Raw genomic sequence first — 26,308 nt, 5'->3', positions numbered from 1 at the left:
AAATAAATGTAAGTAGGGGTACGTAGGTGGCTCAGTTGGTTGAGTGTCTGACTCTTGATCTCAGCTCAGGTCTTGATCTCAGGGTCTAGAGTTCAAGCCCCATGTTGGGCTCCACACTGGGTATGGAGCCTACTTAAAAATAAATAAACATATAAATAAATAAACATATACAAAAAGGCATGTGCATGTGTGTGTATGTATTTACATAAGATATCTGCAAAGGTATAGACCAAAAGCTTCCAAGTAGTTAGGTAGGCACTTCTGGGAAGTGGGCAGTGAGACTGGCAAAACAGGAAGTTGTTTTTTTTTTTTAAACTATGGGCACCTATGATTTTTATAATAAAATCCCATTAAAGATAAAAATGGAAAATCAATCTTCATACTTCTTACGTAATCCCACCTCTAGTAATCTATACTAATAAAGTAATGACAGATGTGATCCATGGGTTAGAGATACAAAGATATGCCACCAAGGAGTTCTTCAGTATGTCGAAAAAACGGAAATAGTCGAAATGTCGAACAACAGATCGGATAACTACATAAACTGTAGCTCATACACGTGGCGGGCTATTTAATATACATTAAAATGATGTTTTAGATAATAAGGACAGGAAAAATGCTCATGTATAATGTTACACAAGCAAAGTAAAGTAAGAAACAGTATTTATGGCATTATTCCAATGTGTTAGGAAAGGAAATTTTTTAAAATGGAGAGAAAAAAGAATGAGAAAGATATATAGGTAGAAAAAAATGCACTTTAATAAAATTTACCAAAATGTAATTACGTGGCCGTTTTGAATGATAAGAGTCTATAATTTTAGGTTATTTCTTTATGATTTTTGGGTTTTCCTCATTAAAAAGAATCACCAGTCCCTACTGGAATACTACCAAATTGTAGAAGGTGTAAAAATAGTACACTGGTTCCTTTCTAGCAAGTAAGCCTGTATGTGCTCAATCCTCATGTCAGGCCCTCATGTAAGAGTGCTAAGAGAGGAGGTTCCAGCACTTGTCTCCCCAACTCCCTTATTTTTATGAAAAAGTAACAGGTATTCAGTACTGTCTGGGAATGCTATTTTCTCTGACCTGCGTATCACAGCAATGGTGGTGCCTTAAAGAACGAAATGATCTGCAATTAAATATACTTCGGGAATAGTTACGTTCTCAGTTGGCACTAGGCCTTCTACTTGCCCTTTCTTCAATGCCTTTGGTCAGCCTTTCTTGAACTAGACTCATCGAGAGGAAACTATTTACTACGTTTCTGCACAGTTTTAGAGAATACTCCTAGAGAGTATAAAACCAGGTCTTTTAGGGAGCATAAAATGAGCTACTAATCGCGAATTTCATTTTGGACTGTCACATTTAATTTAGATACCTACATTGGGAGTTAAATTGGCCATTAAACCAATGAAAACTTCTACCTATCCATATGGTAACTGTCAGGAGGCCCTAACAAATTCAACTTGAGATGATGTATGTGTTTTTGTATATAAAAAGTCTGAAGGAATAGTTACCAAAATGTTTAAGTAGTCAGGTAGCTCCCTCTGGAACTGGCAGAACAGAGCGTTAACAAAATAAGACAGCTCCCATAAGCTACATATGGAAATAAGTGCCCTTGTATTATAAAGGCGTCTTACAGACATCTCATCAATGGGAGTTTAACAAAACATTTAAATTAATCAACTATGGACAGCAACTATAACATTACTTCCTGAAACCATCCAAACTCCCAATCGTTCAAAGCAACAACATAGAGCACACATACAAATAAGGGCATAAATTCCATATACTGAACATTTACTTGAGAGACCTTCAATGCAGATACCTCCGAGAAGGAAGGTGAATTCATTTCAATGGCTGTTTGTTTAACCACAGGACATTTCTGAGACCAAATTCCTTCATATGAAGAAAGTCACGCTGGACTCAAATCAATGTCTATGACTCCCTCAATTTCTCCCCTCCCAGCTCCCCACTCCCACCTGCTCTGTCTCTCTCTGTGGAAACAACAGAGAACAAATATTTTGTTCATAAAAAATCCAACTGGTAGTATTTCTTTTATAGGCAACCATACTCACGTTTATATACAGTCACAGCATAATATACTGTGTACTTCAGTTCACCTAATTCTGAAACATAAAAATTTTATTGACTAACATTAATGAACATATTTATAGACAGAAAATGTAAAAGGTATCTGGTTTTGAAGTTTTAAGGATAACTACTTAGCACTTACGACAATTATTTTTATTTATGACCTGAATCTCTCCCTTACTATGAAGTGAATCATTATTAATTTGCAGTACAAAGAAAAACATACAGAAACCTGGACTATTATTAGATCATTACACTCAGACAAAAAAATTAAAGCGCTCAGAGAGGCTCACACTGGAATTAACTAATACACTACTACCAGCTCTCTTTTAAATTTCTTTCCTATGTTATTTCCCAAGCAAAACATCATTAGAGTCAAGGAAAAATAAAGTATCTGATTGCATTTGGTTGCTTTCTTGCTTTAATCAGATAATTACTGGAGTTCTGTATTCTAAAGTACATATTATCCCTCTATTATCCCTCGTATCCATGGACCCTCCTTGATGCATAAAGGTGTCATCAAATATGTAAAAATTTAACAGGTCAGGCAATAAAGCAGAAACAAGACAGTAATAACAATATGGTATTTACTGTTTCCTTTCAAGCGAAAGCATTCTTAACAATTGTTTGCTGTTGGCTCACAGAAGCAGAGAATAGGTATTAGGAGCTCTGGAAACAATGATCTCCCTTGGCTGTTATTTTCTAAGAAGTGGTAAGCCCTGTCGTTTACAAAAAGAAAGCTACTGAATCCTTCCGAAACCATAACCTGGCTGCCCATCTTCCGGTGCAGAATGATGAGGAGGCAGGAGTGTGATGGGGAAGCCAGTCTTCAGGAACTTCAGGTGAGGGAATCCAGCTGCGCCTGTATGGTCTCCAGCTAGTTATAAAGACAAAACCAGAGAAAAGTGGCTGAGGGGCGAGAAATGCATATGAAAGGCTACTCTGAAACTTGCGGAGGGGAGGAGGGGAAGGGAGGGGAGGGGAGGGGAGGGGCCAGCAGCAGGAACCATGCATATTAAATCCATTCACACAGCCAACAGATTCACCATGTAGGAAAGTTTTCTTTTCAGATGAAGATATTAGAATTCATGGCTACAATCTAAGTTTTCCAATGTGTCAAGAAGGATTTCTAAGTTCTACTGTTTTAAGTACACTCAGCTGTTTTAATTTAAATGATCACTGCACAAGATTTTTGAAGTGTGTATGGGGAGCGGGAAGCACATCTTCCTGGCTCACAAAGTCAGGATTTGGAAAGAAACATGACATACACTCAAAGATAAATCTTTACGGGCCTGGCACCACCCTTTCCTCTTGGGCCCAGAAATTAAAATATTTAATGTCAAATATACCTAAAGTGCCAGTGTGGCTAGGTACTACATAGTTCATTACGGAATGCTTTGCTTTAAAGTAACAATCCTGGGGCACCTGGGCGGCTCAGTTGGTGAAGTGTCTGCCTTTGGCATAGGTCATGATCTCAGGGTCCTGAGACGGAGCCCCAAGTCAGGCTCTCTGCTCAGCAGGGAGTCTGCTTCTCCCTCTCACTCTCCTCTGTGCTCTCTTCCTCTTTCTCTCTCTCAAACAAATAAATAAAATCTTTAAAAAAAAAGTAACAATCTTATTGCTTTAATTAAAACCATTTCCACTTTCTTCCTGATTTAGTTTGTCAGATTCTCTTCGTCTCGGCATTGCTTCCTGCCGAGAAACATACGGTGTTTACAAGGGATGTTTAAAGAATTAGCTCCATAATAGGTCATTTAAAAATAAGAATTCATAAAAAGAAGGCAACATTATGTAAAACCCCACATAGCAGAAATTATTTTAAAAATATAGACCTTGTTATAGAAATCAAACAACTCCTTGTGACTGAATTCCACAAGAACTTTCTCCATGCTCTGTAAGGAAGAAAAAGAAAAGAAGAACGAATTTAGTTGAATACAATGTTCACTGCAGTTTTCTCTCTCTGGCTAGCCCCAGAATATGCCCTATTATTCTCTGAGTGGTTTTAAAAAAACATTTACCTGCCTCACTCAACCCCACTGTTTCTAGAACTCACAGCCGCGCTTAATGACGCTCCACTTTAGCAAAAGGTTTCAACTCTACAGGGACATCTGTTCTTTAAGTTGCCTCCGCAAAGGTTAATAAAATAGAAGCCAGCGAGAGAACAATTTCATTATCTTTTTTTTCTTCCAAGATAGAGATAATATATGAGATTGTATTTCATCTTTCTCAGCAGTCCACTTGGAATCTAGCAAATACCATTACACAAAGACACTGGAGGCGGCATGTGTGACTGAACTCATCCAGCCATTAATGCCTCCCGTCAGCACAGCTGCCGCCTCCAAGCACTCATCTAGCAGTTATGATCTTAACATGCTGAGATTGTTACCTTTCCTAATGTACAGACTCAGCAAAAGTTCACAATTAACATGAAAGCTTCAAAGCGGAGACTTAGCCACCCTCCTTCCCTCTGCCTCAGGTGTGACAGGGGAACCTTCGCGGGAGCTGTGGGTGCTGAGGGACACTGGGCACGTCTGCACGATGGTGCAGCAGAGTGTAACAGGAATCCGGCCCACCCTGACCTGCTCTGGGATGACTGTGTGAACTGGGGGAACACGTAGCTTCTGAAGATTGGCCCAATATGCCTGTTTGATTCAAGTATCTCTGGCATATGAAAGTGAGTGAGGAGAGAATGCCACGAATGGGCTTCCTGCTCTGACCACACTGTCGTGCTCACAGCACAGCAAATGGGCACCATGAACTCAAGAAACGGACAAAGGTTGAAAACAGACATGAATTGCTTGTGGTCATTTCCAACATCCTCTTAATTCCACTTCTGTTTCTATGGCTACTTTTGTCTTTGTTTTATCTGTTTTAATGGTTTCCATTTCTACTTACAAAGCCAACATTTTCAAAACAAAGTATCTCTGGCTAACTCCAGGAGAGTCAATGAGGCTATGTTCAGACACAGCACATCCCTTTCAAGAAGCCAAGGCACAGAGGATTAAATTCCACACTTTTTCTTTGCCCTTGTAACACCCACTTAAGTAGTTAAGCTTTAAAATGAATCAAGAAGTATATCTGCTTTAAAGCCTCATCCTTTAGGAAGGATAAAAAAGTAGTAGGCTAATTGACACACATCACTGAACCTCCAAAGGTTGAAATCAGCATTATCTAGCAGTGCTGTATTTCCTTCCAGCAGTTAAAGAGAAGAGAGGCCTCAGTTTACCCTATGGAAAAGCAAGGCAAGTTCATTACTTTCCCACCAATCCAAACCTTAGGAGGGACTGAAGACTGAATCAGTTTGCGAACAACTGATTTGCTGTACGTACACCCAGAGGTCAAACCCAAGCTGGGTTCTTGGTTCCTGGATTTTGCTTTGTTTCAAGGTAGTGTTTTTTAAAAGGTCTCACTAAGGAAAGGGAAGGAAGGTGACTTTGAAAACATACTTCTTAAAATAACAACAGCTAAAATAACATTGTGTGCACATGTGCACCTGAGTGTGTATGCATACATGTATGCATAGGGAGAGATATATATATAGGTTTAGTGTCTTGCTTTACTGAAATACTTAGCCCCAAGAAGGGAAAATGCTGATACCCGAGATAAAATATGCAAAGAACTTATGCCAGTGTCTGGCAGGTATAATCACTAATAGCTATTATCATTATCTTTTCCCATTCAACCCACCGTGACTTAAGAAAGACCATGAGAATATGGGAGAATACAGGAGTGGCTTTAAGTGTTCCGTTACCTATGTGTACAGAGATTATCCTTAGAATTTGAGAATCTATGTTTACTCAAGGGGTGGCCAAGGGCACTTTTAGAATTCTAAGTCTAAATCTCACCTTCCAGGACAATACTGAAGGTATATTATCAAGAAAGGAGTACACATTGCATTTACTTAGTAGTTTGATAACTTTGTTTATGACTTTAAATTTAGATATATGGCCCAAGGCCTCCATTTTTACTCCTGCTCTAGGTCCTGCAAATATTAGGAATGAGTGTGATCAAAATCTTTCCTTGGACCGTGACATTTTTAGAAGGAAAACACAGTCTGAGCTTTCTTTGAGAATTTAACTAGAAAGTCACAAATCTGCTTTATCAAACCACAATTAACTCTCTAGGTTCATTGTTTACTCTTTAGAAAATGTATGGAAGGTTCTGTTCACTAAGGAAGCATGTTTTCAACAACTTCTCTTCAGTTTCATGTCTGGACACAAATCAGTGGGAGTCTAGACCAAACAAGGAACATTCAGTTTAATGAGAGTCCGATTATTAGGATTTCAGGGGTGCTTGGGCTTGGATTGTCTAGCTTGGGGCCTCTGACTCAACTCATGGTTCATTACTATCTTTGTTAAGGCAAGAAGAGAAAATAGAAATGAAATTTAAACCAGTGCCATCTCAGTTATTAGTCTCAACTCTAACAACAAACTTTCAGGAGGAAGATGTAGAAAATCCTGGCTACAGTTTTATAGGCTATATTTGACAATGGGTTTAATTATCCATGTGCTATCCATGTCTATCACTGTCGATAGATAATGAGACTTGACTATTTGGTCCTGTTATTTTCCCCCCAAAGAGTCAGAAAGATAGTCTGGATAATAAACTGTAGCCTATTATGTCATACTAAATAAGAAGAGAAATATCTTGTGACATAAAACTATAGTTGCAAGTAATCAAAATGCACTGTTATTTTGTCAGTCATATACCAAAAGTATTTTAAACTTGAGCTACATACCTCTAATCACTTGGTGAAACAAGCTAATACATACATGTATTTTTTATATACATGTGTATATATACACATCTTTAGATAATACTGTACTTCACTTTTTACAGTCAAATGTTTAGGAAAAAAGTTTATGAGAACATTAATTACATCCCCATTCTTCTAGTAATCAAATACAAACGATATTTTCATACAAGGCAAACTGTATTTTAAGTTGATTTTTTTTTTAAATGGCAATTCTAACAGGGAGTTTATACTGTCTTCCAAAGGAATATAATGACCAGTTAAGTACTAAAAATTATTTCTGGGAGGGCTTTTCACTGCTTTTGTGTTTAACAGGAATATCAATGGATACCTGCTATTATCCAAGATAACTCATGAGTAACATTCAGTAGATTTGGTGAAGAAGAAAAAAAAGTAAATTCAGACATAAAGGAAGAAAATGACAGTAATACAATAATAGTAGGGGACTTTACCACCCCACTTACTTCTTTGGATAGATCATCCAGGCAGAAAAATCAATGAGGAAACACTGGCCTTAAGTGACACATTAGACCAGATTGACTTAACATATACAGAACATTCTATCCAAAAGCAGAATACATATTCTTCTCAAGTGCACATGGAACATGCTGCAGGAAAGGTTACATGTTAGGTCACAAAACAAGTCTTAATAAATTTAAAAAGACTGAAATCATATCAAGCATCTTTTGCTACCCTAATGGTATGAAAATAAAGTCAATCATAAGAAGAAAGCTGGAAAAACCACAAACATGTGGAGGCTAAGCAACATGCTAACAAATAAACAATGGGACAACAGAGAAAGAATAAATTTAAAAAAATACCTTGAAACAAATAACAATGGGAACACAACAGTTTGAAAGCTATGGGACAAAGCAAAAATACTTCTAAGAGGGAAGTTTATGGTAATACTGATCCACCTCAAGAAAGAAGAAAAAAATCTGAAACAATCTAACCTTACACCTAAAGGAACGAGAAAAAGAACACATAAAACCCAAAGTGAGTAGAAGGAAAAAAATAATAAAGATCAGAGTGGAAATAAGTGAAATAGAGATAAATAAAATCAATGAAACTAAGATCTAGTTCTTTGAAAAGATAAACAAAATTGCTAAATCTTTAGCCAGACTTATCAAGAAAAAAAGAGAGGGCCCAAATCAATAAAATCATAAATGAAAGGAGAAATTACAAACAACACCACAGAAATACAAAGGATCATAAGACAGTACTACAAACAATTACATGCCAACAAATGGGATAACTTAAATAATAAATTCCTAGAAACATACAATCTTCCACAACTGAGTCCAGAAGAAATAGAAAATCTGAACAGACTGATAACTAGTAATAAAATTCTATCAGTAATAAAAAAAAAAAAATCCTCCCAACAAACTAAAGTCCTAGACCAGCCTCATAGATGAATTCTATCAAACATTTAAACTAGACTTGATACGTATCCTTCTCAAACTATTCCAGAAGACTGAAGAAGAAGGAATGCTTCCGGACTCATCCTATGAGGCCAGCATTACCCAGATACTAAAACCAGACAAAGCAACCATAAAAAAAGAAAATCACAGGCCAATATCCTTTTGGAACACTGATGCAAAAATCCTCAACAAAATATGAGCAAACTGAACTCAATCATACATTAAAAGGATCATATACCAGAATCAGATAGAACTTATTCCAAGAATGCAAAGATAGTTCAACATCCACAAATTAATCAACGTGATATACCACACTAACAAAAAGGATAAAAATCAAATGATCATCTCAATAGATGCAGAAGATGTGTTTGATAAAATTCAACATATGGTTATGATAGAAACTCTCAAGAGAGTGGATATAGAAGGAATGTACCTATGACAGACCCACAGCTAACACCATACTCAGTGGTTGAAAGCTGACAGCTTTCCTCTAAGGTCAGTAAGAAGACAAGGATGCCATTCTCGCCACTTTTTATTCAACATTGTATTGGAAGTCCCAGCCATAGTAATTGGACAAGAAAAAGAAAAGGCATCCAAATCGGAAAAGAAGACATAAAACTGTCACTGTGTGCAGATGACATGATACTAAATATAGAGAACCTTAAAGACTTCATCAAAAAACTATTAGAACTAATAAATTCAGTAAAGCTGAAGGATACAAAATTAAGATACATAAATCTGTGGCATCTCTATACAATTATAACAGAATATCCATCTCTATACAATTATAACAGAATATCAGAAAGAGAAATTTAAAAAATGGTATTACTTGCAATTGCATCAAAAAGAATAAAATACCTAGGAATAAATTTAATCAAGGAGGTAAAACACCTGTACTCTAAAAACTGTAAGACACTGATGAAAGAAATTGGAGATGACACAAATGTAAAAATATTCTGTGCTCATGGACTGGAAGAAATATTATTGTTAAAATGTTACTACCACCCAAAGCAGTCTACAGATTCAATGCAATCCTTATCAAAAAACAAATGGCATCTTTCACAGAAATAGAACAAACAATCCTAAAGTTTGTATGGAATCAAAAAAAAACCCTGAATAACTTAAAGCAATCTTGAAAAAGAAGAATAAAACTGAAGGTATCACAATCCCAGATACAAAGCTGAGTAATCAAAACAGTATGGTACTGGCGTACACACACACCCCACACAGATCAACAGAATAGAACAGAGAGGCCAGAAATAAACTATGCTTATACAGTCAATCTTCAAAAAAGGAGTCAAGTACATACAATGGGAAAAACACAGTCTCTTCAATAAATGTAGCTGGACAGCTACATGTGAAAGAATAAAACTGGACCACTTTCTTTCACCATATACAAACAAACTCAAAATAGATTAAAGACTTAGGTTTAAGACCGGAAACCATAAGTAAAACTACTGGAAGAAAACACAGGCAATAAGCTCTTGGATATCAGTCTGAACAAGACTGTTCTGGATCTGTCTCCCCAGGAAAGGGCAATAAAAGCAAAAGTAAACAAATGGGACTACACCAAACTAAAAAGCTTTCATATGGTAAAGAAAACCGTCAACAAAACAAAAAAGCAAACTACTGAATGAAAGAAGATATTTGTAAATGATTTAATTGATAATGGGTTAATTACCAAAATATATAAAAAACTCACACAACTCAATAGGAAAAAAACCCCAAACAATAGGATCAGAAAATGGGCAGAGGAACTGAACGGACATTTCTTCATAGAAGACTTACAGATGGCCAACAGAGAGACACATGAAAAGACGCTCAAGATCACTAATCATCAGGGAAATGCAAAACCAAACCACAGTGAGGTATCATCTCATGACTTGTCAGAGTGGCTATTAACAAAAAGACAAGAAATAACAAGCGTTGGCAAGAATGGGGAGAAAAGGGAACTCTCCTGCAGTGTTGGTGGAAATGTAAATAGGTGCAGTCACTACGGAAAACAGTATGAAGGTTCTTCAAAAAATTAATATTGGCCTACCATATGGTTCAGCAATTCCATCTCTGGGTGTTTATGAAAAAACAAAACAAAACCAAAAAACAAAAGCAACCAACAAATCACCAATCTGGAGAGATATATGCACACCTATGTTCACTGCAGCATTATTTATAACAGCCAAGATATGGAAGCAACCTAAATGTCCATCCATAGATGAATGGATAGAGAAGATATAGTATATATAAACACAATGGAATAATAATCATACAAATGAAATTGTGCCATTCCTGATAACATGAATGTACATAAAGGGTATTATGCTAAGTGAAATAAGTCAAACAAACACAATACTGTATATTTTCACTTACAAGTGGAATACAGAAAACAAAACAAATGAACAAACAAAACAAAACAGAAACAGACTCACAGATACAGGGAACAATCTGGTGGCTGCCAGAAGGGACAGGGGTGAGGGGATAAGTGAAACAGGGAAAAAGGATTAAAAGGTATAAACTTCCATTTATAAAATAAATAAGACATAGGGATACTATGTACAGTGTAGGGAATATAGTTAATAATATGTAATGGATTATGTATGGTGACAGATGGCTAGATTTATCATGGAGATCACTTTGTAATGCACACAAATGTTGAATCACTTGTACATCTGAAGCTAAAGTTGACCCTTAAACAATGTGAGGCTTAGGGGTGCTGACCCCCCATATAGTCAAAAATCCACATGTAACAGTTAACTCCGCCCAAATTTAACTACTAATAGCCCATTGTTGACCAGAAGACTTACTGACAACAGTCAATTAATACATATTTTGTAAGTTACATGAATTACATATATATTTTTACTTTATATACTGTATATACTTATCATAAAGTAAGCTACAAAAAAGAAAATGTTATTAAGAAAATCGTAAGGAAGAGAAAATACATTTACAATGCTGTACTGTATTAACGGAAAAAAAAATCCATGTGTAAGTGGACCTGCCTGGTTCAAATGCATACCATCCAAGGGTTACCTGTAATATAATACTGTACATCAACTATACTTTAAGGAAAAAAAAAAAAAAGAAAATTCACTCTAGGGCTTTAGCTGTAATGGATAACTCCTAGGAAAATTCTTCTTAGAGATAGACCAAATGGGTCTCACAAAAATTGTTGGGTTATGTGTGTTTATATCATTCCTTCTTCCTGTAAATGCAGACAACATGAAATTCCATAAGTGTGCTTTTAAATAAAAAGCATTACAGTTGTTGTTCACACATCAATAAAAAATAGGCTCACAAACTATGGAGAGAGCCCAAATGTCCATCAACAGATGAATGGCTTAAGAAGATGTGGTATTATATATACATACAATGGAATATTAGCCATCAGAAAGAATGAAATCTTGCCATTTGTAATGACGTGGATGGAACTAGAGGGTATTACACTGAGCAAAATAAGTCAGTCAGAGAAAGATACCATTCGATTTCACTCATATGCAGAATTTAAGAAAGAAAACAGATGAACTATATGGGAAGGGGGAAAAGAAAAGGAGAGAGCCATAAGAGACTCATGACGACAGAGAATAAACTGAGGGTAGATAGAGGGAAGTGGGTAGGGGATGGGCTAGATAGGGGATGGGCATTAAGGAGGGCACTTGTTGTGATGATCAATGGGTGTGGTATGTAAGTGGTGAGCCACTGAATCCTACTCCGGGAACCAATATTGCACTGTATGTTAACTAAAATTCAAATTAAAAAAAAGAAAGAACGAACTACTCGATTAAAAAAGTAAAAAAAAAAAGAACAGGCTCATATGATTATATGTAGTCTAAAAGTCCTGCCACTGGTAATCACCTACATTACCTGACGCTGGTATCACCTACAATCCGTCATATTAATTTTACACCAGTCCAAGGTGGTAGGCATGCCATAAAATAGTCCTCTTTAACGGATGAGCACATGGAGGCACACCGTGGTAAAAAAGGCACCTGAGGAAAACAACCGTGTAGCAATGGACAATGAACTAGAAGTGTCAGAGCTGGAAATTAAGGGCTATCCAGAACTGTTCTTTTCCTGTGAGATAAAATACAGATAACTCTCAATCGGTAACTGTTACTAGGAAAAAAAGGGGGGTAATTTAATGACACCCAATTAGGTCAAGATACTATTGTACATATTCTCCCACACAAATGAGGAGTTTTTTAAACATTCAAAGGGAAGTCAGAAGTAAGAGAGTTTTTTGGTGTTACTTTGCTTTGCTGTTATTGCTTGGTTGGGGATATAAAGAGGGTGGGTGATGTGTGCTGAGTTATCCACACTACTGCATGCTCCCTTTTTTTGAGACAAAAGTGCTCGTACCCAACATGCTTTGGATGCTACTATAAATGACACTTGCTCATGTGAGAACAGAGCAGAATAATATTTTTCTTAGTGCTACACAATCTTCCCTAATCTAACTTAAAAGGTTTTATTTCCCACAAGACTCTCCACGCCAAAAAAATCTCTGTACTCCTACCAAACTGTTGTACTCACTATCTCCCAAATATCCCACACTTTCCTGCCAGTTTTTATTCATCTCCTTCCAGATGGGAGTGTAGTTCTAAATGGATAAGATGAAACGAAAAAGCTAAAAGAAAATATACATGAATTTCTCCATAACCCTGGGGTATATAAAGACTCCTTTAAAATGACATGAAAATACGCTAACTATATAATCTTCAGTTGGCAAAGAAGCTGCTAGTAAATAAATTAAACCATAAAGAAAATGACTGATAAGTGAGAATATATTAAAATCCAGAACTTCCATTCATCAAGTCACGTCATTAAAAGACTAAAAGGAAAGCCACAGAGACTCATATCAGAATCTACAAAAATACCTACAAATCAATAGAAAGGAGGCAAAACTCAGTTGAAAGACAGACAAGAACATATACACAACCGTTGTGTTGTAAACCTAAAACTAATACCATGTTGTGTCAATTATCCTTCACGAAAGACAAAAAGAAAGCCAAGTGGGTGGTAGTGTTTGGATGGCGTGAAGGAGCAAACTCTCAGGAGACTGTCACGATGCCAGATGAGATTGTTAAAAGGGACTTCAGCTAATGTGCTGATCCCGAAGCCTGCCTCTGGTGGATACAAGTGGGAAAGACCCTAAAAATTATGGACAGCCCTCCTCTTGGTAGGTTTCCTGGTAGTTTCCCCAGCAGAGAGGGTTGCTCGAGAGTGCCCTGGTTTGACAGCCTTGCTCTGATTTTAAAAAACAAACAAACAAACAAGAGACTTGAACAGTCACTTCACAAAAGATGTCCAAACAGCCAAAACCATATGAAAATACATTAGCAGCCATACTGCATACACATGAAAATCTGTGGAACTACTCTGAAAACTTGTCTGGTATTATTTCCTAAAGCTGAATATATGCATACCCTATGACCCCAAAATTAACTCCTAAGTATTTGTATTATGTTCAATTGAAATGTACACATTTGGGGGGCGCCTGGGTGGCACAGCGGTTAAGCGTCTGCCTTTGGCTCAGGGCGTGATCCCGATGTTATGGGATCGAGCCCCACATCAGGCTCCTCCGCTATGAGCCTGCTTCTTCCTCTCCCACTCCCCCTGCCTTGTTCCCTCTCTCGCTGGCTGTCTCTATCTCTGTCAAATAAATAAATAAAATCTTAAAAAAAAAAAAAAGAAATGTACACATTTGGACACCACGAGACAGGTACAAGAATACTGAGAGCATCAATATTCAAAAGAACCAAAAAATGGAAGTAGGCAGAATTCCTTTCAATGGAAGAATATAGAAACTATAGTACAGCAATGCAATGGAACATTATACAGACATGAAAATAAACTACAGCTAAATATGACATCATGCATGACTCCCAAATACCTAAATGTCAGAGAAAGGCACAGAAGACACATACTGATTGTTTTCATTTATATGGGGATTTAAAAAACAACAGTAAAAAAGGTTTTAGAGACATGTGCTTACGTGGTACAACTATAAAGTTAGAAAGTAACAAAGATATTACCGGAAGTACTGGAATAGTGATCACCTCCGGGTGACCAGACAGAGGAGGAAGTAACTGGGAGGAGGCATAAGGGCATAAGGGAGGCTTCTGATGTAATGACAATACCGTATATATTTCTTGATCGTGGGGAGGCCAAAGGTGCTCGTTTACAAATCACTGTGCTCCTTCCCTGTATTTGTGCCATATTTCCCCAATTTAAGAAAAAACAAAAACAAAAAAGGATGGCACTGCTAGGTGTTAAATTCATTCATTCATTTTTATTCAATAAATACGGATTAAATGCCTACAAGTCCTGGTCTAGACACTACACATACTTAATGAGTGACAGACAAAAATGCCCTTCCTTCTAGTTAATAAAAGCAGACAACAAACAAGTTTCCTAACAATAACACCACCAACAATAACAACCCACGTACATACATGTGGGAACGTCTGTTGGCGTTCAGAGCTAGGAAGAAAAATAAAGCAGGGGAAGGGTTTATGTGTCTGGAGGTGGGTAGGCGGAGATTCATTGGTAGGTGGTCAGGTAAGGTCTCACTGAGATGGTGACATCTGAGTTAAGATTTAAAAGAAGTGAGGGAGGAAAAAAGACAACCCATAGAATAGGAGAAAATACTTACAAATCATTATGTAATAAGAGTACAATACCCCAGAATATATGAAGAACTCCTATAATTCAACAACAAAAAGATAAGCCCAATTAAAAAAAAAAAGGCAGAGGATGGAACAAAAAAGATATACAAATGGTTAAATAAGCACATGGAAACATACTCAACATCACCAGTCATTAGGGAAACACAAATCTTAACTGCAATCAGATACCTCTTCACACTTAGCAAGAAGGACATAATTTGGGGGGATCGGGGAGGAGAAAACCCAAGTGTTGGTGAGGATGCAGGGAAATTGGAATCTGTACGCATTGCTAGTAGAAATGTAAAATGGTGCGGCAGCTGTGGAAAATAGCCTGGAATTCCTGAAAAAGTTAAACAAAGAATTACCCTATGACCCAGCAATTCCACTCCTGAATATATACCCAAAAGAAATGGTAAGAGGGACTGAAACAGACACTTGTACACCAATGTTTCTAGTATCTTTTCTACAGCTACTTAAGGCAATATGTTGATCTAATAGCAGTTAAGATTTTGATGAAAAGATGATAGTGGAAGCAAGACCATAAGGAACATAGAGATGTTACTCAGAGTAGAGCATTTTATACATGTTTACTCCTCCCTCAACTATCAGTTTAGGCTCTGTTGTGGGCTGAGTTATGTCTCCCCCAAATTCACATTGAAATTCTAACCCCCAGTACCTCAAAATGTAACTGTACACACCGTTAGGATCTTAAAGAGGTAATTAAGGTAAAATGAGGTCTTGTGGATGGGCCTGAGTCCAACATGACAGGTGTCCTTGTAAGAAGAGGAGATTAGGGCCCAGACACACACAGAAGGAAGACCATATGAAGACATGAGGAATACGGCCATCTACAAGCCAAGGACAGAGGCCTTGGCCGAAACCAATCCTGTTGACTCCTTGATCTCAAACTTCTAGCCTCCAGACTGTGAGTAAATAAATTTCTGTTATTTAAGTGACCCAAATCTGTTGACATATTTTGTCACGGCGGCCCTAGCAAACTCAGAGAGACCCCATCTTCTGGGATGGACAGAAGAGAAGATCTTTCTTCTAATAACAACGGAAAGCCATAAAGGAGTTTTAAGTATAAGAATGATACAATTATATCTACATATTAACAACTGCCCTTGGCTTTTATTTGTACATGGAGGTGGCCCAACTAGATGTGCAGAGACCAGTTAGGACGCTACTGCATTAGTTCAGGCCAGGTAGTGATTTGACCTAACATGATGGCAACAGTGATACAAGTCTAAAAACTTGAGATATGGTTTAGAGGTGACAGATTTTAGTGAGGGTGTGTGTATGAAGGACTAAAAGACGTCAAAATGACTCTCAGCTTTCTGGCAAGAGAAACTGGATGGAGGCAGCAGAGATAAGGAAACTAGAGAAGATTTGAAGGAGAGACTCAAAGAGGCAGTTTCAGATGCAATGAGCTTGATTATATGCGATTTCCCTTTAAAACAGCAAGAGTGTGGGACACCTGGGTAGCTCAGTCGGTTAAGCTTCCAGCTCTTGATTTCAGCTCAGGTCATGATCTCAGGGTTGTGGGATCCAGTTCCTCGTTGGGCTCCGCACTCAGAGGAGAGTCGGCTTGAGGAATCGCTCCCTCTGCCCCTTCCCATCCCCGCTCATGCTCTTTCTCTAAATAAATATTTATTAAATAAATTAAATAAATAAATATGAAGTTATTTGTTAAATTAATACATGAATCTCGAGCACAGAGTCTGCTTAAGATTCTCTCTCTTGGGGTTCCTGGGTGCCATAGTCAGTTAAGCGGCAGGTCATGATCTCAGGGTCCTGGGATCGAGCCCCACGTGGGGCTCCATGCTTAGCAGGGAGTCTGCTTGAGGATTCTCTCCCTTTGTCCCTCCCCGTGCTTGTGCTCTCTCTCTCTCTCTCAAATAAATAAAACTTAAAAAAACCCCAAAAAAACTGCAAGAGTGGATGCGATTTCCCAGGAAAAAATGCAGTATGAGAAGAGAGGGAAGCCTGGGGCTGAACCCTATGGAACTCCAGCATCTAGGATAGGTGGGTGTTCCAAAAATGACAAGTACCACCAGGCCCGCAAATTATGTTCAGGGAAATTAAGTTAAGAGCACCGACCGCTGCATGGTACGTGGAACTGTATGGCGGGCATTTATTACATGGATCAAAATAATTTAGTGAGTTAGTATATAGGCAATAAAACTGGGTAGCTTATTTTTAAATTTGTCTTCAATCTTCCATTTTCCGGTAAAACACATTAAAGTCACTAATATTGTTAGGTAAACATACACAGACTAAAAGATTTACTCTCTTTCTCCAGCTTTCTACATATAAGATTACAACCAAGAACCCATTTAGGAAATTCATTACTTATATTGCCTAAGCTGGTCTCCTGCATTAAAACCCAACTTGAGACTTTCTGCATCTTCTCTGAACACACTGCAAAGTGAAAATGAGAGTGCGAGATTAAAATCCTGCCAACTTCTGAAAAGACAAGAAAGATGTATTTGTTCACCCATTCCTTTTCATTTTTCATTTGTAGTCCTGTCTACAAGCACCTGCATAATGTTGCATAAACCCATCGGCAAAATTCCCAGGGAAATAAAATTTAGTACGGCCTTCAGAGAGGTCTAACTTGATGAAAGCTGACAGTAAAAATATCCTTTGCTTTCCCATTAGTTAGGAATTAGGAACACATACACATTTTCCAAGAGAGAAATGCATTAGCCTCTGCACAAATTATCCAAGTAAAAACAGCCTCTAAACAGCACAAATATCAATGAGCGAAGAGTTAAACCAAATTTACACTGCTTAGTTGGATATTGGAATTAGAAATGATACAATTAGCTTTTCTACCAGAAAATCAGGAGTGAGGGATTCCAGTAAAAGAAGAACTACTAATCTCATGTTCTGACTGAATCTAAAAATACTTTGCTAGGTACTTAAAGAGGAAGTCTTCTCCTTTTCAGTTAAAGAAATGAAGGGCAAAGATAATATGTAAATAATACTTAAAGCCCTACTGAATGCTGCATGGGCTTATAAAACAAAAATCATTAGGCACCATTTATTTAATAAACACACATACAGATTATGTTCTAACTATATGCAGGAATAGGTAATTGTAAATATACTCCAGTATCTCTAGTCACTATTATTATAGCTCAAAAAAACCAGGGATGTAATTTAAGCTCTCACCACAGACTGAGAAAAAAAAAAAAAACAACACAAACCCATGAAATTCTATTGATACATACAAGCATTAGCCATTTCTGTTGCCCATAGTATTTCATCATTCAAGAAACATCACAGAGCGCCAATACAATGACAAATAGGAAGGTGTATACCCTTGACCAAAGAAAGGTCCTTCTCTAGGTAGGTTGGTTGCCCTTTATAGCTTCGCACCCGACTACTAGAAGAAGGTACATGGGACAGGAGGGAGGAAGGGATCCTCTGCCCATCTGTCAGATCAGTGGAATCAATCCTGGCAACCAAAGGGGTAACAGATGTGACAATCAGCTCCGATTCAGAGGGTGCCAGCTTGAGAAGGTGCAAGCAAAAGCACCGTAGGTGGAGGGAAAGCAAATTTCCACTTTTCTCTGAAGCAGCTTGACTACATGGCCTCCCAAGGTCCTTTTCAATTCTAGGGCTTGAAGATGTGTAAAGGCAAACCTACACAAGCAAATTACACTGGTGAACTGAGGTCGTGAAGAGAACCGCAAAACGTCAGTAAGAAAGAGCTTTGGCAATAACCTAGTTCAACCCTTTTATTCAAAAGATGAGGCAGCTGGTCCCACAAAGATGAACCAACAGGAAGTGTATTATGGGGAGACCAATCATTGTTCTTTCCGCTTTACCATTATTATGATCACTTAAGATAAAACCATGCTTTCACCGGCAGATCAGGCTAATTTATAGAAAAAAAAGTTCTCTCCATGAATTCGCACATTTATATCCCCTAAGTCTACATGTAAATACATAAAAGCAATGCTGAGGGTAAATATTTTGATAAATATGGCCAATGAGGCACCAACGTGTCTTAAGTAAAGGAGAAATAATGTGAAGTTCAAGTCTTCAAATCCTCAAAACTTTACAGAAAAAAAAAATAAGCTAATCTGTTTGTCTTAGTTAACTTAATTAAAAAAAAAAAAACAAACCATAACCACTGGGAGTATTTCACAGAAGTTAACACGGTACCACTGCCATGTTTAAAGTTCTAACTCCAAACAAACAAAAATAGGTCAGCTCAACGAATACCATACCTCATAGAGGGATAGAGTGAGAGAAATAATCACTTGCACCTGACTATGGAGCTGATTTCGATCTCTCCACCAAACCCTGCGATTCCAAAGGCTCTTCCTGAAAATAACTGCCCAATCCAGCAGGCTCCCACATCTGGTCACGGATGGCCCTGTTGCTTGAGGAGGGGAGTAGGCAAACGGGACACCTGAGCTGATATGAAGTCGATAAAAACTACCAACGGACAATGTCAACAAACAGATGGGATGCAAGCCACAAAAGGCATTTTTCTGGGGTTAAATCGACCAAATTATAGCTTTCTTCTTTAAATCTCTGAAAAAAATAGGGTGACAATATGCTCGTATAAAGAAAATAGGCAGTATATACACAGCAAAAGCAAATTTCATAATTAGCATAGCATTCAGGACTTCCAAAAATCTGGCACCTGACTCCTCCTACAGCCTCGAGTTCTAGCATCCTCTCAATGCACCGTATGCACCAGCGGTACCGCTGTGCACTGCACACTGCCCTTTGGGTCTTTGTTCAGGCTCTTCCGTGGTCTCTCAGCAGGGCTCCCAACAGCTCTTGCACATGCACGGAGCACACACGTGCACTTGGCTAGATCCTTTAATTTCTCAAAATTCGGCTGACATAACAGCCCCCTGTGCGTATCTCAACTACTGCCTTTCCCTACCACAGCGGATGGAATGACCCACCTTTGCACTGCAGATGGTAGGCTCTTCAAGAGCAGGGGCTATGTCTTCTTTACTGCAAACCAACAACCAAGTATGGTACTGATCATAGCACTTAGGAGCTATGTTTATTGAGCTTAATTTTTATTTTTTCTTTTCTTGAGAGAGAGACAGCGCGCACGGACATGTGTGTGCGAGCGGGGGGTGGTGGTGGCAGGGGCAGGAGAGAGAGAGAATCTCAAGCAGGCTCCACACCCAGGGCGGAGCCTGAGGCAGGACTTGATCTCACAACCCTGAGATCATGACCTGGGCCGAAATCAGGAGTCAAGTCGGATGCTCAGCGGACTGAGCCACCCACATGCCCCTTACTAAGCTCAATTTTAAGAAAAGGTGGTTGCTAAATTTAAATACGCCTTGAAATTTTTTTTAGTGAGAGTAATGATAGAGTATCAGAATAATTGGATTTCGTCTAAATTACAACAATATTTTCCAATCATACTATCTAGTACTTGCCCAACTAATGACAGTAGTCTTGGGGGTCTCATAAGTCTTGTTTATTCGGAATATGTGTGTACTACAAAGTACAGTCATTTATCTATTGATTTCCCACTTAGCTTGAAAAATGGCTTTTCACATTTGAAGGTCTCTGCCTAAGCTGGTGAAATCAGAAGATTTGAGGTTTTGCACATATTTAACTAAAAACACAAGTTTGGGCTGTCAAGAGAACAAACTATTTTTGTCCAGAAACCTTCACTCAATACAGAAATTGTCAAACTGTGCACGACACATTGTCACAAAATGCTTCTTCAGGGCTATCTACTTCCACTGCTAGGACATTTAACCCGTTATTTGTATATGCCCTTTTCTTTTTCTTTTTTTTTAAAGATTTATTTATTTATTTATTTGACAGAGATAGAGACAGCCAGCGAGAGAGGGAACACAAGCAAGGGGGAGTGGGAGAGGAAGAAGCAGGCTCATAGCGGAGGAGCCTGATGTGGGGCTCGATCCCGTAACGCCGGGATCACGCCCTGAGCCGAAGGCAGACGCTTAACGACTGCGCCACCCAGGCGCCCCTGTATATGCCCTTTTCGTTCCGGCTAAAATATCACCTTGTTCTTGCAGAGACAAAACAGTCTGTCTGGCAGACGTACCGTCACCATATTGCTGTCCTCTTAAAAATTACAACGTGCTGCGCATGAGCAGATCACAAACTTGGAGCCAGNGGGGAGTGGGAGAGGAAGAAGCAGGCTCATAGCGGAGGAGCCTGATGTGGGGCTCGATCCCGTAACGCCGGGCTCACGCCCTGAGCCGAAGGCAGACGCTTAACGACTGCGCCACCCAGGCGCCCCTGTATATGCCCTTTTTGTTCCGGCTAAAATATCACCTTGTTCTTGCAGAGACAAAACAGTGTCTGGCAGACGTACCGTCACCATATTTGCTGTCCTCTTAAAAATTACAACGTGCTGCGCATGAGATCACAAACTTGGAGCCAATCAACACGCAGCTCCTATAGCATTCATTAACTGTCATTTATTATGTGTCTGCTGGTATGTCATCATGATTTTCAGCTTTGGTACTGAAATATTTAGCTATGGTTGCTGAATATAATCAGCAAGATAAGAGGTTTTGAATATGATTACAAGAAGCTCCTTAAATGTAGTGAGAAATTATGTTAAGAGCACTGACAGCTACAAAATGGAGCTTTTTTCTGTAATAAATATTATAGGTGATGCTTTCTTTTTCTGGAAATTACTCTTTATTCTAATTATAAGTACTTACCTGATTACTGAAGCATTATCATTACAGACTGCAAATGGCTGCATGACTTAACTTCTCAAAACCTGTGTTAGTAACCCAGCAGAGGGATTCTGGGTAAACTAGAGACTAAATTGAACTCATGTTTCCTNTTAACCTCTCCCGTGTGTGGTTTTTAAAGACTATGAGCTCAATGCCCAAACTGGGGTTTCTCCTTTGTTCATAAAATCACTTTATTGTATTCAGAGACAGAAATTTGGATGATGTGTATGGACTTTCGAGAGCTACCATGGATTTTGCAGCCTAAATTAAATGACCTCATGTAATTCGCAGTGTTAAGAAAAAGGTAATTAAAAACATATGTTGGTTTAAATTTTTTCTATCTTGTGTTGTCCTGTCAGTCTTCAAGGAAAAGAGGACCAATATGTGCACCTAAATGAGTATTAATTTCACAACTGTGTTATAATTTATACTTCTTATTGGCTAATTGGAAGCTCTGTTTCTGGGAAACAAAAAAGGGTAAATTCAGCATTTGCTTCATGTTCTGAGGGCAATGAATTCGTCATGTAAGGGACACCTGAGAATGTACTGTTTTCAAACCTGCAATCATACAATCATACAATCGTAAGACATTCCCTATTCTACTCTCAACATTTAATGGAGCTGAAGTCCTAAAGATGGGCAGGGACAATAACTAATTTGATTATGGGATTAATTTTAAGGCAGTAACTGTCTAGAAGAAATTGTTATCTTGTAATCATGTTGTTCCATTACAAATTTTTAACTTGTAATGGTGACAGATGAAGACTGAGCTCATTTTTCCATCCACATTAGTTCCCTGCTAACCTAATTACCTGATTACAATTTGCACAATCCTCTTGGAATCATGAAATTAACACTACATTTTCCAAAAATGAAATGGTTCTAACGAGTTGGCACTTCTCTATAATCCTGAGTATATCTGGAGTTCATGAATAAGGGTTACATTTTACATTTAAAATATAGTACCTGTTTGTACATATTAGTTTTTCAAAAAAGGTTTATGCTTTTTGACCCAGTAATACTCTTCTAAGAAATCCATCCTAAGAAATAAAAAGAAGATGAATTTCAAAGAAATTCATCACCATTCAATGGAACATTACATAGTCAGTAAAAATAGCGTGTCTGAAAGTGATNCTTCTTCCTCTCCCACTCCCCCTGCTTGTGTTCCCTCTCTCGCTGGCTGTCTCTATCTCTGTCAAATAAATAAATAAAATCTTTAAAAAAAATAGCGTGTCTGAAAGTGATATACTGGTATAGGCAAATGTAGATACTGTAATTAACATATATATTAACAGTGCACACCACTGTGTCTAGGGCATACTACAATGAACTCAACAGAGATCATACTGGCAGATAGTTCACTCGGAATTATGGTATTTGAGGAAAGGGTGGAACATGGGTTTTATTTTTAATCTAGAGAAAATAAGAACATTGGAGAATTTATCACTAATAATTTTTTAAAAGATTTTATTTATTTATTTTAGAGAGAGCACATGAGAGAATCTCCAGCAGACTCCCTGTCGAGGGCAGAGTCTGACATATGCCCAACGTGGGGCTCGCTCTCACGACCCTGAGATCACGATCTGAGTGGAAACCAAGAGTCAAGTTGGATGCTTAACCAACTGAGCCACCCAGGTGCCCCACTGACTAATAATATCTTAACAGCTTTATGAGATATTAATACACCACACAACTAGCCCATTTCAAGTGTATAATTCAGTGTTTTTTTAGTATAGTCACAGTTGTAAAACTATCACCACAATTAATTTTAAAGCATTTTTATCGTCCTGAAAAGAAACCCCATACCCTATAGATATTATCCACCCACCTTCCTAACCTCAGACCTATGCAACCGACAATCTACTTTCTGTGCCTGTAGATTTACCTATTCTGGAAATGATATAAATTTTAAACAGATCCCTAATGCATACCAATATTCAAGGAATGGTATAAACAAGTGGAACTCTGCAAACACACAAAAAATGAAGAATGCCTTGAGAGGTAGGATAAAGACTAGGAAACCAGAAAAAAAACTAGAAAACTGTTATCATAGACCCTAATAAAAGAGTTGTAAGAAGGATAGCGTGATTCAAGTGTCAAAGGCTCCAAAGAACTGGCTCCAAAGAACTGAGACAAGGACTGGTAAGTTTTTATTTCAGATTCCAAGCCCAAGAGAGTGTTAGTGACACTGACCCAAGTATTTTTGGTGGCTCAGTGGGGAGAAGCTAAGCCCTGCTGAGTAGAGGGATGAGTGCATCCCTCTAGACCGGGGCTGACAAACTCTAGTCCACAGGCCAAATCTGGCTTGCCATTAGTTTTTATAAATAAAGGTTTATTGGAACGCAGCTACACTCACTTGTTTAGGTATCGTCTATGGCTGCTTTTGTGTTACAAGAGCAGAGTTACATAGCCTGCAAGCTTGAAATATTTACTATTTGGCCCTTTGGAGAACAAAGTTTGCCAACCCCTACCTACGGTAGACAAATGTCTCAAATTAGTAGTTCTATTGACAAAAAAATGACCCAATCACTATCCATATTCTATGTTATGTTCACAGTTTAAAAGGCCCAGTTGTTTATATGCAAGGGGAGGTAAGTAAAATCAGCTGTCCTGAATACAGTGTAGTTATTACTCATCTCAATGGGTGAAAACTTCCGGCTCTCTTCATTACTGTCTGATGTGCTGGTGATAGGCCCAGAGGCTGTTAGATCATATCTTCCGATTACATAGAATACATTACTTAGCAGCTCATTTTTATATAACTTTTCAAACATTAGTGAAGTCTTATCTCATACACACTTAAGAGAATACAAGTATGATTTAAAAACTGATATTTTTTTAAATATTGGCTCAAGTTTAATCTCTTTTCTAAAGTTTATTACTAATAAATGCTTTTTTGAATGATTAGTTCCAAGGGTTTTATTTTAATGAGTCATACACTCCAATGAAATCCATAAAAAATTTGTCTGTCAGTTCTAAAACTCCAGTTTCTCTACAAAAAGAAGTAAGAAACCAAAGGTTTGGATCAGACACATTAAAACTAAATTGTTCGCCTTTTGCTTGTCCTATGCGGTCTCTGCCTGGAATGACTCATAATGTAATAAAGCTACACGATTTGGTTTAATGCTTTGTATCTGTTGATGATTAGAGAGCCTTAATGCCTCTCTAGTTTAAGTCATTAATATTAATGAGTTTTGTGACCTAGGCCAAATTAATAAAAATAAAACTTTAAATATCCTATTGAGAAGTTCTCAATAATTTTGAAGTTGAAATTACTTTACACAATTTTTTTATAGTGCTAGAAAATAAACAAAGGTTTCAAAGGCATTTCCTATTCTGGATGGGAAAAAAAATGACAGGATGGTAAGAGCATCTATCAAACACCACTTTTTGATTACAGGTCACATAGGGCTGCTTCAAAATCACGGATTAATGGAATAGGGAATTTAGACGTATATTATTCTATAGATGACTGGAATACAATATCGGAAGAGGTTAGATCTGTTTAACCCCAAAGTGATTACAGGTAATTTCCACTTTCAAGTCAGATCTGAGTTAATAAATATAAAATTGATAAGACTGGCAGGATTTATCCAAGTAATTGTGAAAAAACTACTCATTTCTGTCACAGAATTGGAAAAAGTCAGTGATTTCTGTAAAAACACAGAATGTTTGGAGCAATGCTATTGAAGGTGGGGTGAAATAATGGCATAAGGATTTCTCTTTTAGGTGTTTATAAAGAGAGTGGCTTAAATAAAAGTTTGCAGAAACTTGCAGAAGTGGCCAAAGACTATGCTGCAAATCAGAGCTCATCCAAATAGACACAGGCTCCATGTAGACGGGCCAGGCTAACTTGAAATCTGTATTGTTGGTAACACAGCTAACTGAGGTGTTCTTCGATGATCTTCCATACGCGTGATCATATCACAGGTCATGATCTCTGGTCTTGGTTTGGAAATGTTCACCCAGTTCATGGAGAGTGCTTATGTTCAAGCAGTTAACAACTAAATCTGAGATAGGGAGTATACAAAATGGGTTAAGCAGAATTGGTAATACATTCTAACTTTCCTTCCGGAATGCTTACCAAAAATGATGATAGAAAGCAGTACTCCTTCCTCTTTCCTTTCTATTCTCGATGCCACCACCTGGTCCAAGAACTTATTTATCAAAAACCAGGATGCTGAATTGCTTCAATTCCATTTCTTCAGTCTCATCATTCTCTAGAGCATTCTAAATATGGAGGCCAAACTCAGCTTTGTAAAGCATGGCTTTCATTAGGCTGCTCTTATAGTGAAAACGGTCAGTATCTCCATCAGGACCCTCAGTTACAGCTCTACCTCTTCTGCCTTTCAGGTCAAAACTTTCAATAAGCTGGTACCAGTCTATCTTTCGCTTTTTAATTACAAAATATTTAAAATATTAAAGTTATAGGGACTAATATGGCTGATATTCATGTATTATCCCAACACCTATAACCTGTCTCATATTACCATGCTGCCTTTAGAAAGAGTAAAGAATACATTTCAAGTCTGCCACCACTCATCCCACATCCTTCCCTTGAGGAGGATGAAGACTTACTGGAGATAAAAATGTAAAGTAGGAAATCAGAGACAATGAAGAAAAGACTTAAAAATGTAAAAATAGAATTATTAACTACACCAAGATAAGAATGAT

The 26,308-nt window shown here is 37.9% G+C and overlaps 1 protein-coding gene across 1 annotated transcript in view; it reads right to left on the bottom strand.

The window, feature by feature from the left end:
- Positions 1-2,226: 2,226 nt before the first annotated feature.
- The window catches only part of COMMD10 (COMM domain containing 10), a 203,304-nt gene continuing 179,222 nt past the window's right edge, over positions 2,227-26,308 (bottom strand). Inside the window, exons 6-7 of the mRNA XM_034655904.1 lie at positions 3,921-3,980; positions 2,227-2,965 (exon numbers count right to left, since the gene is read on the bottom strand). Of these exons, the coding sequence (XP_034511795.1) occupies positions 2,927-2,965; positions 3,921-3,980 (99 nt within the window). The 3' untranslated portion in view covers positions 2,227-2,926. The remainder of the gene's footprint in view (positions 2,966-3,920; positions 3,981-26,308) is intronic.

This window comes from Ailuropoda melanoleuca, chromosome 3 (assembly GCF_002007445.2).
Source record: "Ailuropoda melanoleuca isolate Jingjing chromosome 3, ASM200744v2, whole genome shotgun sequence".
Taxonomy (NCBI): domain Eukaryota; kingdom Metazoa; phylum Chordata; class Mammalia; order Carnivora; family Ursidae; genus Ailuropoda; species Ailuropoda melanoleuca.
This window is presented reverse-complemented; position numbering and strand designations above follow the sequence as displayed.